The following is a 17,189-nucleotide window of genomic DNA, read 5'->3' as shown; positions in this document are numbered from 1 at the left end:
CTTTTTTCAACTCCTTCCTGAAAATTACCTCCCATTAATGAAATTCCTGTTAGGATATGACAAGGAAATACACTCTTAAATCCTAAATTTGGATCAAAGACCAGATTGTGGGGGGAAAAAAAGCAAATATTAGGTGTTATATATTTACCAATATTGGAAAAAAACCCACATAAATACTACTTGCGGAACTGATTATTAATAGGAAAAACAAACAAACAACAAACGATGTGTTATCAGTGTTTAGATTTACAGAGAACACTCGCATCTTTAACTTCAATGAGAAAAACACAACACAACACCATCTGGTGGCTGTTGACTGTAACATTTTAATTCAGACTGAACCAACCTCAGCTGCATGGAAAATGAACACAGTGAAAATGATTTAGTTGGAGAAACGTATAAATTTATAAACATCCATCAATCTTCTCTACAATTTCAATTCAGGATTGAAGGTTCTGATGGACCCCTGTGGTGGGGTAAACATCATAGGCTCAACACAAACAATAGGTCACAAACATGGTTGCCAACTAACCTTAAATGCATATTTTTGAACAATTAATTAATTTCTTAATCCAATCCGGAACTATTTTACAGGCATTTAAAAAAATATTTGATGAAAAGTGCAACACAAATTGGAGATAATCAATAAGTGGTTCACATACACTGGCAGAATGCCAATAAAAACCAGAACAAATTACAAATAATGTCAGAAAAAACAACAACCGCCACCTTGAACTGCACTTAGATTTGAGGCAGCATGGATGAGTTAGATCTTATTTCAGGAGTTAACTTGTGCTTCAGGTTGGTGCCTCGACACAAAAAAAAAACCCAGACGCAAGTCAAAGCACAGTGTATGAGTCACCGGAGAGGCAGACAACAAGAGTTCATGGGAGGTGTATAGATCCAAAAGATAGAGCATGTTCTCACGATGCCTTTCAAAGTCCCACACTGAGGTGGTCTGGTTTCATCTTCAGTTCGTACTGCTCTCAGAGGCCTGAAGAAGAAATGAATACACACGTGAGTGATTCACTGGTATGAATCAGTGTTTAGTCATCAGAAATTGCACAATATGTTAGAAAACAAATAATAGCAAAAAAAAAAAAAAACATTTAGCAGATGACAAATACAGATTGCGTACGTGTATTGGATCCCATAAAACGTTAGGGATGTTTGGCTTTCGGGTGAGATTTATGTAAAACTGAAAAACATTCATGCTACAGTGATGTTACACCACTAAAATAGGGTAATCAAGTACAAGCGAGCAGTGGCGATTTCCATATCTCAAACAATTTATTGAAACAAAAGCCAACAATAGTGGAGGGCAAAGAAAAAATGTCCACGTTTCAATAACTCGTAATGTGACCTTGAGCATCAACTACAGTTTGACAATACCTCATGTTTTTCACAAGTGCACTTATTGTTTGCTGATGCGTGGTGTCCCACTCTTCTTCAAGAGGTTCTGGGGTACAGAGTTACAAGCCTCAACACAGCAACTCGGCTGATCCTAGAGTTTTTCTACGGATTCGGGTCTGGAGAAAGTAGCCCGCTAACTGAGGTCAGCGTCTCTTGCAGCCGTTATAATGATGTCACCTCTATGAGCTGGAGCATTGTCATCCAAGAAGATGAAATTAGGCCGGTTTTATTAATGCAGGGGCACAATGACTAGATTAATGATGTTATTCAGGTTAGTATGAGCTTGTCACTGGACCATTCACAAAGTGAATTGCAGTTCTCTATTGACTAGACACACCTCCGCTATCAAAGGCTTGTCTGATGACAACAGTTGCAGAAGCATAGTGCTCTCATTGACATCTGCATCATTTTTGTTCAACGTGAATGGACTTTCATCAGAGAACAGGACTGAGGCCCACTGGTCCCTCATCCAGCATAAGCACTTCTTGATCCGTGCAAGACCATGAGCCTGTGCCTGGTGGTGTGGTCCAGGCCTCCTTGCAGGTCGTCTTGCATGAAGACCACACTGATGTAAAGTTTCCAATGGTCTAACGTGACACTTGGTGCCTCTCACCTCATTTAAATGGTCCTGGATTTAAGGCGCATTCATCATCCGGTCCTACAGAGGCACTGATCACAATGCAGTGGTCATCAGTGTGGGATGTGGCCCAAGGACATCCATTTGGATGTTTTCTCTGACTCTTCCAGTCGCTCTGTATCTCTGTTCTGCCTGCTGATGACACTCTGAGCTCAGTGGTCACATCCGTCTGAAAATGTCCTATTTGAAGCTTCCAATGGCGAGGTACTGTTGATGAAATATCAGGTGTCGTCTTGGTCTCACGATGTCCAAGTGTGAACAGCATAATGAGGGGGACCGTTTAAATACCAATTCTAATTGAACCGGGAAATGTATTGTTTGATTCATGCCATGAATTTCATTGATAAAACACCTGTTGTGAATGTTTCCGTTAAGCTTCTTTTTTAAGAATAGTAAGTTGTGCATTTAAAGGTGTACATTGGTTAGGTTAAACTGTAAAGGTTATAGTCTATTTGAGGTTGATTCTGAAATTCCATCCAAAAATATGAATACCCCTAACTTCCCAAACTGTTTTGTGAGTATTGCAAAACCTTTGTGGCAAAAATAATCTTTTATTCCACGGAAACTGAAGCCACTGTCTATGTGATCTAATTAGCACAAAAAAGACAACTATGATGTAAAATATGAACAGATGTGCAAAAGGACAAGCAGCACAGCAAAGTGGCTTCAAACCACTTTTTAAGTGGAGCTTCCATTTTATCCTTGACCTGCAAGGGTTTTCTTGAATTACAAAAGACCTGTTGTTCTCTTGCTTGCAACTACAAGGTGGTATTGATCTGTGAGCAATTGCCTGTCCTTCTTTGTTTGCTCTTTGCCTTCAACCTGTCGACGGTGGCACAGCCCCTTTGACCCTCGTCTACATTAAAGTGAGTAAATAGAGCCGATTGGTGTTAAAAGTGAAACAAACAGAAGGCGGTGAGCAGATTCCAAAGCACACTTCACGAAACTTTTCCAATGTACCTTTGAGATGGATTACTAGTGTGGCACCGGTTTAATGTAGTCATGAAGGATGACTGGGAGGTTTCGCGCATGAAAAGTCAATGCAGATGTATTTAATAATCCTCCAATCCACATCTGTAAAGACAGTCTTGATGATTGACTTGAAATTTAATCAGTTCAATTTGATTTACAGTAATTATCAATCTCCTTGGGAAGTCTTCATATATTGGCATGGATTTGAAGTTGAGTCTCATTTATCTTCCCCCAATTCAACTTAGAAAATTCCCTGCTCATTGTTTTCAGTATGTTTACAATACAGACGTTTGGCTTCACGTTGGTTTTAGAAAGAAACCCAGTTCTTCTCTGCTGGCTTCCTCTTCAGTTTTCACAGTTCAAATGTGATTTAAAAAAAAACGTGTCAGTATTGATGCATCAGGGCACTGACTATCCGGTTGTAATTACTATATATGTGAGATTTCTGTAAAAGGAGATTCTCTACTGTACCTTAAGAGACTCTGAGGTTTTCCTCAGCTCCTTGATGACTGCAGACAGGGCCTCGGGGTTGATGCCCTGCTCACAGAGTCTCACGCATATCGATAAAGACTCCATGTCCAAACCAGTGTTCAGAAGGCTGGAGATCTCCAGCAGCACTGTTTAAGAAATACAGCTTCAATATATATCAGTGTCAACGCTGCAACTGATGACGGCAGGTCTTGAGCAACAGAGCAGTTAAATTCTGTGGTTCGCAAACACGATCACTGCTCGAATTGAACAAATAGGTTAAACATGTGTTGTCAGTAAATATTTACCCTCCATAGTTTCCCGGACAGCGTTCAGGTTTGCATTAGCCGCACTCGCCATAGTGACGGATGAAAACAGTAAGCTACAGCTCGCTGGTTGAAACGGTCTCAGACGCGACTTAAGGTGAATAACTTTATCAAAGCGGTTGAAGCAAAGTCAGGCGTTCTGTATTCGCTACATATGAAATGTTACAAAAAAGACTTATAATCACCAGTACGTTAGCATTAGCTGCTAGATAGAAAGCGAGCAGAGAAAAGTGATAACGGAAGTGACGACACGGGATGTTTTGATTGGCCCTCCGCAACTTCCTGCCGGGTCCCTATTGGCGGACACGCTGCGTAGTCAAAATTGAAATAGTCGTTTGTGCGGGTTGCTTTTTGCTGGCTCTTTAATGATCTTTTTAAATTTCGAGTTCAAAGATCTGCTCAATTGACCGATGTAAGTACCAACCGGCAGATATTTACATGTTCACAGTGCGTACCATCGGTTTAGTAACAATGTTTGGACCGTGCGTGATGCGACGCAGTAACCGAAGGCTCGAAATGAATGACGACTGTTTTAGTGACTTTGGAAACGCTTGAAATGTGATTCTCATTCGTATTCACTGGGATACGTGCTGTTATTTTTTCCAATGTGTTTTTTTTTTTTAGCGAAACATGGGGGATCAAGTTGAGTTCCAGATCACGCCAGAGACTCCAGGGAGGCCTTCCATTAGAAACCCATTTGAAAGTCCCAATGACTACCACAATCTCCGGGAACCACTGGTACCGTCTCCGTCTGTCTTCAAGTCCAAGCCTGTTAAAGCTGTAAGTCGAGACACACTTTCTTTACCTTGTCACGGATCATGGATTTGTTTCTATCACACTTTAGTATCCAAGGAAGCATGCATCACCTCCCAACCCAGCAATACAAAGCTTCATAAAGCACCGTATTTACCGAAACATATCACTGAAAGGGCCTCCAAAAAGACTATAAAATGACTGACAAGGGAAGACAATCCAAAAGAAAATGTGAAGATATGATTAAGATGATTATGGAAAGTGACCATATAGCCAATAAAACACTTCATCCAACTTTCAGTTGGGCCACATTTGAATAGAATCTGGACAGATCACCAGTTCATTAGAGAGTCGCACAGATCTACATTCACATCCATAGCAATTTAGAGTCACTGATGCTTGTTTTTGGACTGTGGGAGTACCCATGCATACATAGGGAGAACATAACTCCATGCTTAAATCTACAGCTATCTTCAGTTGGCTATACAATAAAGCCAAAATTGGCTATTAGAACTTGAGTGCACATGGTCCACTTCTCTGGCCTCTTTCACAATGTGCTCCCCAATGCCTGCCGTGAGCAAATGTGAAACCTGAGCCTGAGTTTGGTCACCACTGTAACTAAAGTGGCAATAAACTCCACTGGGACATATCTTTTATGAGTGGTCTTACAGTATAAGACCTCCATCCATCCATTCACCCATCTATCCACAATCGTACTGACAATTGTGCTATACTCATTTCCTCTTCTCATTCCTCCAAAGACTCCTCCTAAATTCAACTGGTCTATTGATGAAATGGCCAGTCTTCTACCAGTACACATTGACCCAGAGGACATTCAGCGACAGTCCTTCTACCTCAGCCAAACAAGGTAGGCACTGAAGGAAAAAGCATTGTGTTTTTTCTTAAACAAGACTATTTACCTGTCTTAAATATGTGGATTGATTCAAAGATTGCTGAGAATTGGGTTATTCAGTTTCTTTCTACTATATTTCAGGACAGATTATGACATCGAGGAAAAACGTCAGAATGCTATCGAGCAGGTATGGCATTGTGATCAAATTCATCATCTTTTTGCATCATTATTGAAATTCTACTACAATAGCATTTTGTTCATTCTAATCATATACTCCCCTGTCACCCAATTAAGTTTTTCACCAAAGGAACGATTGTTCCATCTCCCTGGGCCCCAGAAGACCGCAAAAGCATACAAACGTATAAGAAAAGTGAGTTATGTTTTCCGTCCCTGTTGCCTTTCACTGACTGTGTATTTCAGCATTTGTTTGTAATCACTTTGTTTTAAAATTGTTCTTTAGGTTTATGAATGATTTTGTGTTTTTTCCTTCATCCCCTCCTTGGATTTATAGCTTCTTTGTCAGCAATGATTGAAGAGCCAGAAAAGATCTCAGGTAGATGAGTTTTTCCTAACATTACTTTCTTAAATTTATTAAGCAGGAACTAACTTTTTTGTTGTTGTTGCTTTGTTTAATTTACAGTTTCATGTCAGACAACCCTTTCACTGCCTTTGGAATTTGATCTGGAGAAAGTACTTGGTAAGTGTCTGGATCAAAGTTACATGTTTATCCGTCTATCTTCTGTACTGATTTATTGAACTGGAGCTCAAGACGTGCCGGAGACGATCTCAACTGCCTGATGGCAAACAGCAACAGACTCCTTCATTCTCATTAACTATCCCCCGTTTGTAAATACAACTACTATCAAGTCACTAATATACTTCTTGTTTTTCTCTTTCTCAGGAGATTATTACCGTTATGAAGAAGCGTGTGATGCTGTGACGGAGAGTCTCAGTTCCTCCTCATTGAGGCGAAAGCTCTTCCTCGATGGTCAAGGCAGTTACAGCAGCTGTGACAGTTCCAGTCCATCGAGCCCTGAGAGGGGCAGTGTGGGGCACGAGGGGTCCTCTTTCCACAACAGAGAAGAAGCTATTGGAGTGGTTACAGATTCCCAGGAAAGGGCTTTATCATCTGTCTTTTCTTCCCCTTTGCCCTGTGGCATCTCAGCTCAGACTCCATCCACGGTGAGTCAAGAAGTGATTCATTTGCTGCAGTCTTGGGATTCCATTTGTAATGTTAATATCCAAGAAAGCGGAGAACTTTGAATACCTATAAAGCGGGAATTGGCATTTTACTTGACAGGCCAGGTGCATTGCAACACGCAGCTAACATGTCTGCCTAATGTGATTTTGTTTTTTTGTTTTTTGTTTTTTTTCTCCCCCAAGCCAAAATGACATGACAAGCTTACAAAAAAATATTAAATTTTTTACCACAGGGCCAGTTGTCTTCCAGTCCCATCCAAAATGGCCGCTTTCGAGACTGCAGCCTCGGCAGCATCAGTAGTCCTCTCTTTCCTGATCGGTCATCTCCAGCAGGTCGAGGCTCCCCTACAATCTCTCCGATTCTTGCCCATGCACACACTCCCAACAACTCAGGTAGACTATTTGTTTTCTACGACTATGAGCCAAATATAGATGTATGAGATAATGAGTAATGTCTTATGTATTTTTTCTGTTTCCAGCCGAGAAGAGGCTGCAAAGCAATTTGACCCCACTCGGTGTTCCTCTGGAGACGGGTGGCTCCTGCAATGAGAGCCCCTTTGTGGAAGGCTGCTCTCCCATTCGGAGCTGCTCCCCACTCCAGCTACATTTTCACAATTATTCCAAGTACACCTCCAGATCCAAACTCAGATCCCGAATCCACTCCTGGGCTTCACCTCCCCTCCCCACTGCAGTCCCCATCCAAAAGCTTCCGGAGAATATAGAGGCTGATGACCACTTTCTTTCATTCTCCACCTCCTCTCTCCATCCTATGGAACTGGAATCATTCTCACCCCAGGCCCGGGGCAGTCAGTCTGCTGATGCTGAAAGAGTTAGTCCGACTGCTACAGAACCTTTTATGATGGATGCGGAGAAAGAGGCGGAAACAAAGGGGAAGTTGGGAGATGAGGAAGAGGCAGATGGAAGACCTCTAGGGCAGCTTACCAGCTCTCGTATGGGCAACATGTCGGCAACAGAAAGCTCTCAGATGTTTGTGTCTCTTCTTGTAGAAGAAAGCAGCATACGATGTGATTCCAGCATGCAGGTATGTGAGAGAACCTGTCACCTTTCAGTGTGCATGAATAATCTCTAGTTCCTTATTAATTGTGTCTAATGGACTGTTTGTGTGTGTTCAGGTGGACAGTGGCTACAACACTACCTCGGCAGGAACTGCCAGTCTTATTGACGGCCTCAGCTCGGACTCTCACGGCAAAGAGTCGTTCAGTTCCAACCTCATAGAAGACACTTTCCAAGTTCCTCGACACACTAAAGTGAAGGTACGTATGAATACATGGATTCACAGGCTGTGAACATGTCGGCGTGTCTTTAAAACTAACAAGAATACCGGATTGAATGTTTTGTCTGCAAAAATGAGTGGTATAGAAGGTTTTGTCACAAGAGGCTCTTGATCCCAAAAAAATGCTGCCTGGGCATCATTCGGTGGTTTCCCTCCCACACTTATTACGAATCAAAAGCAAACTTATGTCAGCATGTTTGATCCACTGCACTAAACACAGAAAACTGACTGAGCTTTCAATGATATGAATGATATACTAATTTAAGGTATCATGTTTTTTTGTTTTTTCAAAAACATTGTGGAGCAATAACTTCAGACTATCATTTTGGCAAATTCTTACTGTGCTGTATTGCATTATTTCTATTAAGACCAAGTTCAAATCATGAAATAAGTCTTAAAATGTCCTTCAATACCACTGCTTGGTAGAAATTTGGTATGATCATATTTCAGTGAATTAAACTTTTTTTTTTTTTTCCCTTACCCAGGTATTTTATCCTTATCACTGAGCCACCTGGTTTATCCAACCAAAAGGATTCCTCCTGGAGTTGAAGCTTGCAGTGATTTTTTTTTTTTCCTTCCTCTGCAATCAAATATACATTTTATTCTACCACTGAAGGATTCATGACGAACCGGTTAAACGGAAAGGTATCAACTGTTAAACGAGGTATGAAGGGATTTGAGGGGATCAACAAGAAGCCAAGTCAACAGACAATCTTATCTCCATTGAAACGCGCTGAAATTTTATTCGAAGAATTGGCTGCGATGCAAACATTTTAAAAAGGGAAAGGAGAAAATATCGGTTCTTGATCAAGCTTGAATGCTGTATTGATGCTAATCATAATTGCAGTGTTATTTGGTGCCAACACCAATGACCTGGTGATTCTGTGCTGTATTGTTTTTTTTCTTTTTATTAAATTTGCCTGTTTGCATGTTATTTGGACAACACTTTTTCTATCATAGAATACTGATGCATTGTTTAAAGTTCAGATTACAAGTGGATCTAATTTGAGATTTTAGTATATTTTTTGCACAATGTGATTCACTGAATACCACTCAAGAATTTCATGTTGAATGAGCCGTTTCTTCACCACCTTGTTGTACCTAACATCAAAGTTGTTGCATAAACTTGGATTTTTGCACAGTACTGAATATTTTCAAGGTTTTTTATTTGTCATTTAAGTTGTACTGAGTACAAGAAAATTAAATAGTGTAATCATGGTTAAAAACGGGGAATAGTATATAAGAGTACAGGCAGGTAAAATAGTGTACTTGTCAGTTAAGACCAGTATAAAATCAGAACATAAAAAGTGCAGGCAGTCAGAATTAAATTTAAGTAATTTTACGTGATAAAGAGCAGTCAAGGTGCAGACCGTCCTTTGCAGTCATATTTCATTGTTCATTCAGTGCTCTCACTGCCTGGGGGAAGAAACTGTGTAGGAACCTGGCTGCACTGGATGCTCTGATATCTTTTTACGGAGGGATGCAGGGAAAACAGTCCATGAGAAGTGTGGCGAGTGTCCCTGATGATTGCTGATGCAGTGTCTCTTGGTGGTGTAGGACAAACCCCTTGCCAGATGAATACCGAGGAACTTGACACTGCTCACCTTCACTACCACAGCAACGTTGATAATCAGGGGGCTATGTTACGGGCTGCTGTTCCCTGAAGTCCATCACCATCTCCTTTCTCTTACTGCCATTAAGGACAAGGTTGTGAAACCTGCACCAAGATGTCAGCCACTCCACCCTGTATGGAGCCTCATCCTCGCCACTGAGTCCCACAACTGCAGTCGTCCGCATACAGTACTGAATCTTTTGTCAATTTGACTTGATAAAGAAATAAGGCCTAATGTTGTGATTGTTTAGGTGTCTTTGTGCTAAGGCGGGATACAACTTGGACACTTACATGAGAACAAACCACACTTCAATTAAATGCTTTTTGTATGAGTCGTGAGACGAAAAAGAGTACCTGTACACTCTACTGGTATGACTCTACTTCAGAAAAACACCCAAGCATTATAGGTTGATAAAAGAAATGCTTTAATGACTGCAGTCCAATGCCCTTGTATTTGGCAAATGAGGACAGAGCAGAACACCAAATTAAAAAAACCAAAACATGTTAACAAATACTGTGGTACAAAGTTGATTGACCCTGCTGTGACAAACAGGCACACTTTAAATCTATTGACATCGGATATAGAGAAAAGTCCTGTGGTCAGGGTGATTTACTCCACTTCTTTACATCAACGGTCCAATTTTGGTTTCTTGACCTGCGGTTCAACATCTGGCAGTGGAACACTCACACCAGGAATCTGGGAAAAAGAAAATTCAAGCAAATGTGCACTCAGAACTTGCTATACTTCAGTTTTTCCTTAACTCCCAAACAATTACACGAACAGAAAAATGTTGGAAAGTTGTTCAGCACATCCTTACCACAGGTTCAGTCAGAGCCATGCGGATCTTCTGGTGCTGAATGTTTGAGGCGTCGAGGCTGATGGTGACCTTCACTTTGTCAAATATGTGAAACGTGTGTTGCTCCACGGTGAGAGTAGGACCCTGCACATGCAGAGGATACATCTTAGACAACTCCAGCTACTACAAATTAGACTATGGGGGGAAGGGGGGGGGGGTTTGTACCTCTTCATCAAAAACAATATTGGGAGCAACTTTGTCTTTGGTGTCGAAGAAGACCGTTCCCTCCAGTCCAAACTTGGGAATGAGAACAATGATGGCGTTCTTCCTCACAAACAGAACAAATCCGTCTTCATTTAAGATGCCTCGACTCTTGAAGAACAACTGGAAAGACATAATTCGTATTAATGTGTGCGTGACGGTTAATCGTTACCGCTGCAACATGGCCGCAGGTGCGTTCCCAAATGCTCACCTGCGTGTGGAAGGCCACGGACGACCTCTGCGCATACTGAGCCATTTTGTGTCTGTAGTTGAGGTTGTTGCAGAGAGCGGACTGCTTATGTTTATCCATCAAATCTGAGTAGGTGCCGTCTGCTCCGATAGCGACAGCGAGCAGGCGGTGCACTATAATGTCTGCATATCTGCAAACGCGAGGACAGAAAGGAGGACGTCAACAGATACAAATGGGTGACAGTCTTCACAACCAGCCACGCAAGATTTCCTCTCATACCTCCTGATGGGTGATGTGAAGTGTGTATAAATGGGTGAAGCCAGGCCGTAATGGTGGAAGTCGCTGTCCATGCCAGAACAGAAGTAGACGGCCTGCATCATGCAGCGCGTGGCCAGGATGCGCAGGAGCGTGTTGAAGTACGGGAAGCCGTCCACTCTGGCTCCGTCGAGAGAGTCGGCCAGCGCCTTTGCCGAGTCTGTGTGGATCTCCACGCTCTGACAATCGATGGAAAGAAAATCTTTACATTTTGATATGTTTTCTGACAAAAAAAATAACAAATATTAAAATACGATAACATTCAGCCCAAATTATGAAGATGCTGATCATTTGCCATGACAGTCTTCTTTTGTCACAAAGCAAATAAATTAAATGAGCCCAAGACAAAAGCCTAGCATTTTTTTTCTAGTCCGCTCACTTTGGATTTTGCAGCCTTCAGCAGAATGTCATAGTTGGATGGAGGCGGCGCCGGATGTTTCCTCAGTAGAGCACACTCTGAAAATTCATCATAAATCTTCTGGGCAACGGAAATATTGGCCAGCAACATGAACTCCTCAACCATGGAATTTGTCTCCCTGGTGAATAAGAGACGAGTCTGTTTATATACATGTGAAACTTGACATGAAATACGAAGACACGCTGAGAGGGGCTCTGCAGGATGCACCTCAGTGGAAACTGACTTACATGAGCTCTTTGGTCTGAAGTTCGATGGGGTCGTGAGTTTCACTGTCCATGTGGAAGCGGACCTCTAAGGAGGACAGCGTCAGTGCCCTAAGTGGTGGTAAACACGACACAAAACATGATGAGACCGTGGATAGAAGAAAAGAGTTGTTTAACAGCCCAGCAGAGACAGCTCGTTATAACATGAGACTAATATGTAAATCGACTTTAGAGATGGACACCCGCAGAGAAAAAAAAAACTATATAAAAACTGCAGTAATATGTTTTTCATTTTGTTGTGTCGAAGCTCTTCAAATGGACTTCCCATCCCGCATCAAGTGAATCAATCCCACCATTCACAAGTCCTTACCCTTTCTCTATCCTTTGCCTCTTGAGGATTTTGGCCAGTTTGTTAAGTCCCCGCAAGCTCGTTGTGATATCGTCATTCATGCTGGTGTCATCAATCTTCATCTGAGCCTCAGCGTAGGTGAGAGAAGCCTGAACAAGACGGCAAAACATGAACGCAAACCTTCCCAATCAAAGCAAGCGGTTGTTTTGTTCAGAAGGAATTGTTACACGCTCTTCCAAAAGAAAAAAAAAGTAAGACACCTTGGAGTTGATGACGCTCTTTGAGAATCTGGTCTTTAGAATCTCTGCCTTGTGGTTCATTTCCCAAATGCATGAGAAAGCCAGCCTGGAAATCGAGATAAAGATTAATTCACATGAATCTGCTGACAAACAACGCAAGCACATTCGGTTCTCATCAGCAGGAAGGAAAAAAAGTTATAGATTTTGTTCAGGCTAATGCTCAAGTATGGAAGAACACCTGCTTTGTCAATAGAGTTGATATAATGGATGTATGTGTGCCTCACCTCTCGACATTGGAACGCAAAGAACAAAGGTTGGAACTGAGCAGCTCAGGAACCATGTCTATCCTCTGTCAAACACAGAATTAAACAGAACATTTCATATAAAAAGTAAATATCTTGATTACAAAAAAATCAACAATAGACTCCTTGAACCCGAATACTCTAACTTGAATTATTGTGTAGACCCAAAAGATGTCGAAGCAGATACAAATATAAAATTTGAATCAAATAACTCAACAGTTAAAAGCATGCAGCACATGCTGTGAAGGGTCTGCAGCACACCGTCCCCATCTTTGTCTAAATTCATTGTCTTGAGGATCAGATAGTTTAAAAGATGAAAATATGGAAGTCTGATTTTCTTACTTTGCCACACAAGTACACAGTGGTGCCCCGATTGGCCGCCTCTTTGTCCATGGCGTTGCCAGGTCTGATGAAGTGGCTGACGTCGGCGATGTGGACGCCCACCTGCAGCAAGCAAATAGGATGCAAAGAGACTCTTGTGTAAATACAAAGTTGGAATGCATGATTATTTGGGCACAAAACCGGGAACTACTGAGAAACATGCAGCTGTCAAAATGTTCAAAGAACCTTAAAGGGTTGACAAAAGCATCATCATTTAATTGTGATCTAATAGGCAGTATGAAGTTCAAAATTGTATCAGATATGATCACAAATTCAATATTGTGAATCCCCCAATACAAACAAAGACATTCCAACTTATTTTTGTAGTTACAATACTTGGCGTCTACCTCGAGGTTCCCATTGTCCAGCTCTCTACAGTGCAGTGCATCATCGATATCTGTACATCCTGGAGGATCTACGCTGCACACGGTCAGATGTCTCAGGTCCATCCTCTTTGCCATGTCCTGCACCACACACAAACACATTCACACACACTCATTTAGGAAGCGAACAATAAATGAAAGTACAAGGAAAATTGTGCATCGGAAAAACACAAAATACCTCTGGGGTGATGGCCCACGGCATCTTTGGAAGAAAACTGAGAACAGCTTGAGAGAAATCCTGATGTGGAACGTCATGCTCCAGCAGCAGCACCTCCTCCTCCGTCTCCTTCTCTCCCGCACTTCCCAGACTGCGCACAAAGTGACCCTGACACAAAAGAGGGGAAAGAGTGACTTTCTTCTCCCCAACACACTCGACTGTTTTGCTCTTTAATGCAGCATGAAAAGACAAAAACGCATCATACTTATGTTTCAGACTTAGCGAGTGAGCAGGTGATGCAATGAAATTCAAAGGTTTTGATAGTCTAAAAAGGTCTAAACTCACATTTGGATATCTGGAGTCTTTCGGCCAGCCGTCGATGGCCACCATGATCCTCTGGCCCGCCAGTGTTTTCGACTGACGGGTCTCAATGCGAATGCGTGGGATTCGCCGGTCCGCGGGGGTGAAAAGGTGGCGGGTCGACTGAATGGAAAAAAAAAAAAAGAAAGAAATGGGAAGAGTTAGAAATGAAGACAAAAAGGAAAATAAACCCAATACACAATATAAACTGAATGGCTTCTGGTTACCTCTTTGATTTGGGAAACATTGAGCATTCCACAGAACGGCCTCCAGCTCCTTTTGATGATGCCAACGACTTTCCCCGTGGGCTTCCGGACGGATTCAGCTGCCGATACGTTCAGCTGCTCAAACAAATAGGAGGTTGGTTTACACACTATTTATACAAAGACCAAACTAAGGTTTCCAAACAGCTGCACAATATATGAGCACAACATATCTTTTTTCAGCCCAAATCTTTTCATTAACACAAAATAAACCCTGGTGAAAAGATATTCCAAACGTCAAACACATTTTCTCACTTTAAACAGACAACTGTCTACTTCTTTCAATACAGCAAAAAGATTTACCGCTTTCTCCTCCTCCTCCTCTTCAACGTTATCATCTTTTGCCGCACCATCATCCTGTAGCACAATCGAGGACGGTGCAACCCACTGACTACGTGGCAACAGCTGCACGGCAACAACATCCTGGTGCACGGCTCTATTCAGGTTCTGGAGACCCTGGAGGAGAACCTGGAACATAATATAGTCCCAGTTAACATACAGCGATTCATGCATTTGCAAACATAAAACCTAACCAAGCAGGACATGTCTGGATTGCGAAGTCTTGTTGTAGTGATTTAAAATATTCACATGTACCTCTGTGCCGTCTTCTCCTTCTCCTTGGACAAAGACCGTAGCTTCCAGATAGTTGTCCCTACTGGCCCTGAATGTACCCTGGAGAAAAGAGCCGCTCTTAATTCCTGCTTGGATCCTGGAGAGAGGGAGGTGCTCTGGATACAACACTTTATTGCTGGTGATCTCGGTCTGAGGAAGAAAGAAAAAAAAAAAAGGTGACTGAATGATGTCCAACAGAGTTTGTGAACAGAGCAAACGTGATGTTTATAAGAAAAAAACAAACGCATTGTGATTACCTTGTCATCATTTGACAAAGCCAGACGATCCACGAGCTCAGGGTTCGCTATCAAACTCTTGATGTACTCTTCACCTGCAATGAGAAACATTGCGGCAAAAGGGTCAGCCCGAGTTTCTCCACCAGAACATAAAAGTGTGTTGCTTCTTTCATAACAATCAGCGTCATTACATTTGTACACCAGCAAGCCGCTCTCCTCTGCAGTCTCTTTGTTCCTCTGGTCGTTAGTGAGAAGAACCACTTTGAGACCATCGGCGTCGGCTTCACACGGCTTCAGGTGCTGGCTGTACCACTTAGCCGACACGCGGATGGCACGGTCGTTTCGGTCGTTGGCGCTCTCCCCCGGCTCACGCTCAATGAACGTTTCTCTAGAAAATTCCCAGCATGAAAATGTTTTTTTTTTAATGTATAAAACAGTGAGTGAAAAAACAGTCTTTCATGCAATAAAACACAAGTATAACATCATACAGTAATGTCAGGGTTCCTGAGGTTTTCTTTCATTCCTGCTTAAATACAAGCCTAAGAAATTCCGCTATATCCTAACATGAACATCACATCAAAATACTAGTGTCATGTTACATTTCATTTTAAGGATTTAATCGAGTTCCATTGAATTGTGGAATGCTGAGTTGGGCTCAGACAAAATGTTATTGTGCAGTCTTAAATATAACTATGGTATGCTGATTTATAGAATAGTTGAAGTCTTTTTTTCAGATTCGTTAGTTTTGACGTGTGTGACAGACTTAAATCATTCAGCATTAAAATATTATAGCTCATTCTTGATCACAGAATAAGACTTTGAACATTTTGTCTTTGCTTTTTCAGTTCTGTGCAGCAAGAAGTGCTCGATTATTAAACCAAAAACATTTAAGGCAGCTGGGGAAGCTGCCTTAAATTAAAGGGCAGCTGTATGACAATCCGATGATGTACTTTGTTTCCCTTGCATTAATCTAAAGAAAAGTATTGCCCCATTTAACTACAAGTTCATATAACTGCATCATCTGATATGCAATAAAGTTACTTCAACTCACTACTTGCACGTGTTTGGCATGCATCACGTGTATCTATTGTGTACCTGTGGTGTTCATTGGTAAAGGTGTAAAAGTGCTTCTCCTTCTCGTGGATGATGTCCTTCAGACGTTTATAGATGGGCGCACTGCGATGTCGCACCTCCTGCAGCACAGTCTGCAGGATGATCACGTTGCGGATGACAGAATCCTCCAACACGTCGATCTGCGGAACAAATTAAAAACACAAAAGAAGCATCGATCATTTCAGCTCCACATCCACAGTGAATGATGACGGTTGTTTGTTTTGTTTTTGTCATTAGGGTCTGAGCCCGAGCAGAGCTGATTAAGAGATTATTATTATTATCAACATCATTATTAGAATTTCTTCTGCTACTGTGCAAACTGTTGGATTTTTGACAGGCTAAATGTGCCCATAACTTTGTGAAAATGTGCACATACATCAGAAATAGCTGGAAGTGAAAATCAAGGATTGACATGAAACCAATCATATTAGAAATGCACACAGATTTACCTGATGCAGCACAACATTGGTGTCAGGGATCAGATAATGAGGATAGGAGCACAGATTGCTCTCAATACACGCGTCTTTCTGCAGCACCGTGGACTCCTGTTTGCATTCAGAACAAGCTTCACTTCCACACCAAATATCATCCCTCAGATAATGTTCCCGCACTACTTTCATCACCCCGCCCGACCGGGTCTTCTTCACGAAGGTTTTCGATTTCAACATGATGCATCAAATCCCCCAAAACCTGTTTTTTTGACTGAAACCCGTCTCTCACACACTCCAAGCGTTTAACCGCCCATGTGTTTACTTGCCCGGTGTTTCGGAGTGATTGGTTTTCCTGTTAACTTGTGACCCGACTTCCTATCGCGTCTCTTGTTGCTACCAGTAACGGCAGGTGTTAAAAACCTTACAGAAATCCGTAGCTGTCCTGGTGAACGGCGTTTAACTGCATTGACACCAAAGTTTCGAAATGGCATGCATTTTGTGAGTCTCCTTTTTTAACACCTGCTATCATGAGACACTGTAGGAAGTTGGCCACTAGTTAACATGGATGCCAGTTAAGCCGAAACACTTATATGGGCCAACAAAAAAAACTTCAAGCGTTTTGGGAGACAGGCAAAGATAACATTTTTTGGT

General features: G+C 41.9%; 3 protein-coding genes across 3 annotated transcripts; 1 reads left to right on the top strand and 2 right to left on the bottom strand.

Annotated features, from left to right (window-relative positions):
- Positions 1 to 306: 306 nt before the first annotated feature.
- On the bottom strand, positions 307 to 4,041 carry mzt1 (mitotic spindle organizing protein 1). Its single transcript, XM_080507528.1, has 3 exons — positions 3,799 to 4,041; positions 3,494 to 3,639; positions 307 to 994 (listed from the first exon to the last, which is right to left on the bottom strand). Exons 1-3 carry the CDS (start codon positions 3,848 to 3,850, stop codon positions 971 to 973), a joined length of 222 nt encoding a protein of 73 aa, XP_080363654.1. The 5' UTR covers positions 3,851 to 4,041; the 3' UTR covers positions 307 to 970.
- A 405-nt stretch (positions 4,042 to 4,446) lies between these two features.
- On the top strand, positions 4,447 to 8,422 carry bora (bora aurora kinase A activator; the record flags this gene model as incomplete). The annotated part of the gene is made up of 11 exons (XM_080507450.1): positions 4,447 to 4,596; positions 5,331 to 5,437; positions 5,564 to 5,609; positions 5,717 to 5,792; positions 5,934 to 5,975; positions 6,063 to 6,119; positions 6,324 to 6,604; positions 6,856 to 7,015; positions 7,102 to 7,664; positions 7,756 to 7,896; positions 8,402 to 8,422. The coding sequence occupies 11 exons, from the start codon at positions 4,447 to 4,449 to the stop codon at positions 8,420 to 8,422; spliced, it is 1,644 nt and encodes a 547-aa protein (XP_080363576.1).
- Positions 8,423 to 9,929: 1,507 nt separating this feature from the next.
- On the bottom strand, positions 9,930 to 16,853 carry dis3 (DIS3 exosome endoribonuclease and 3'-5' exoribonuclease). The gene is made up of 21 exons (XM_080507133.1): positions 16,557 to 16,853; positions 16,090 to 16,247; positions 15,186 to 15,382; positions 15,016 to 15,089; positions 14,741 to 14,908; positions 14,450 to 14,614; positions 14,111 to 14,224; positions 13,869 to 14,006; positions 13,545 to 13,691; positions 13,331 to 13,447; positions 12,945 to 13,046; positions 12,585 to 12,649; positions 12,322 to 12,406; positions 12,083 to 12,210; positions 11,737 to 11,823; positions 11,471 to 11,627; positions 11,056 to 11,270; positions 10,798 to 10,966; positions 10,551 to 10,709; positions 10,347 to 10,469; positions 9,930 to 10,225 (listed from the first exon to the last, which is right to left on the bottom strand). Exons 1-21 carry the CDS (start codon positions 16,773 to 16,775, stop codon positions 10,157 to 10,159), a joined length of 2,856 nt encoding a protein of 951 aa, XP_080363259.1. The 5' UTR covers positions 16,776 to 16,853; the 3' UTR covers positions 9,930 to 10,156.
- Between the last annotated feature and the right edge of the window lie 336 nt (positions 16,854 to 17,189).

The sequence above is a fragment of the Blennius ocellaris genome (genome assembly GCF_963422515.1).
Source record: "Blennius ocellaris genome assembly, chromosome: 13".
Lineage (NCBI taxonomy): Eukaryota > Metazoa > Chordata > Actinopteri > Blenniiformes > Blenniidae > Blennius > Blennius ocellaris.
Note: the sequence above shows the minus strand (reverse complement) of the source record. Positions and strands in the feature narration are given on the sequence as shown.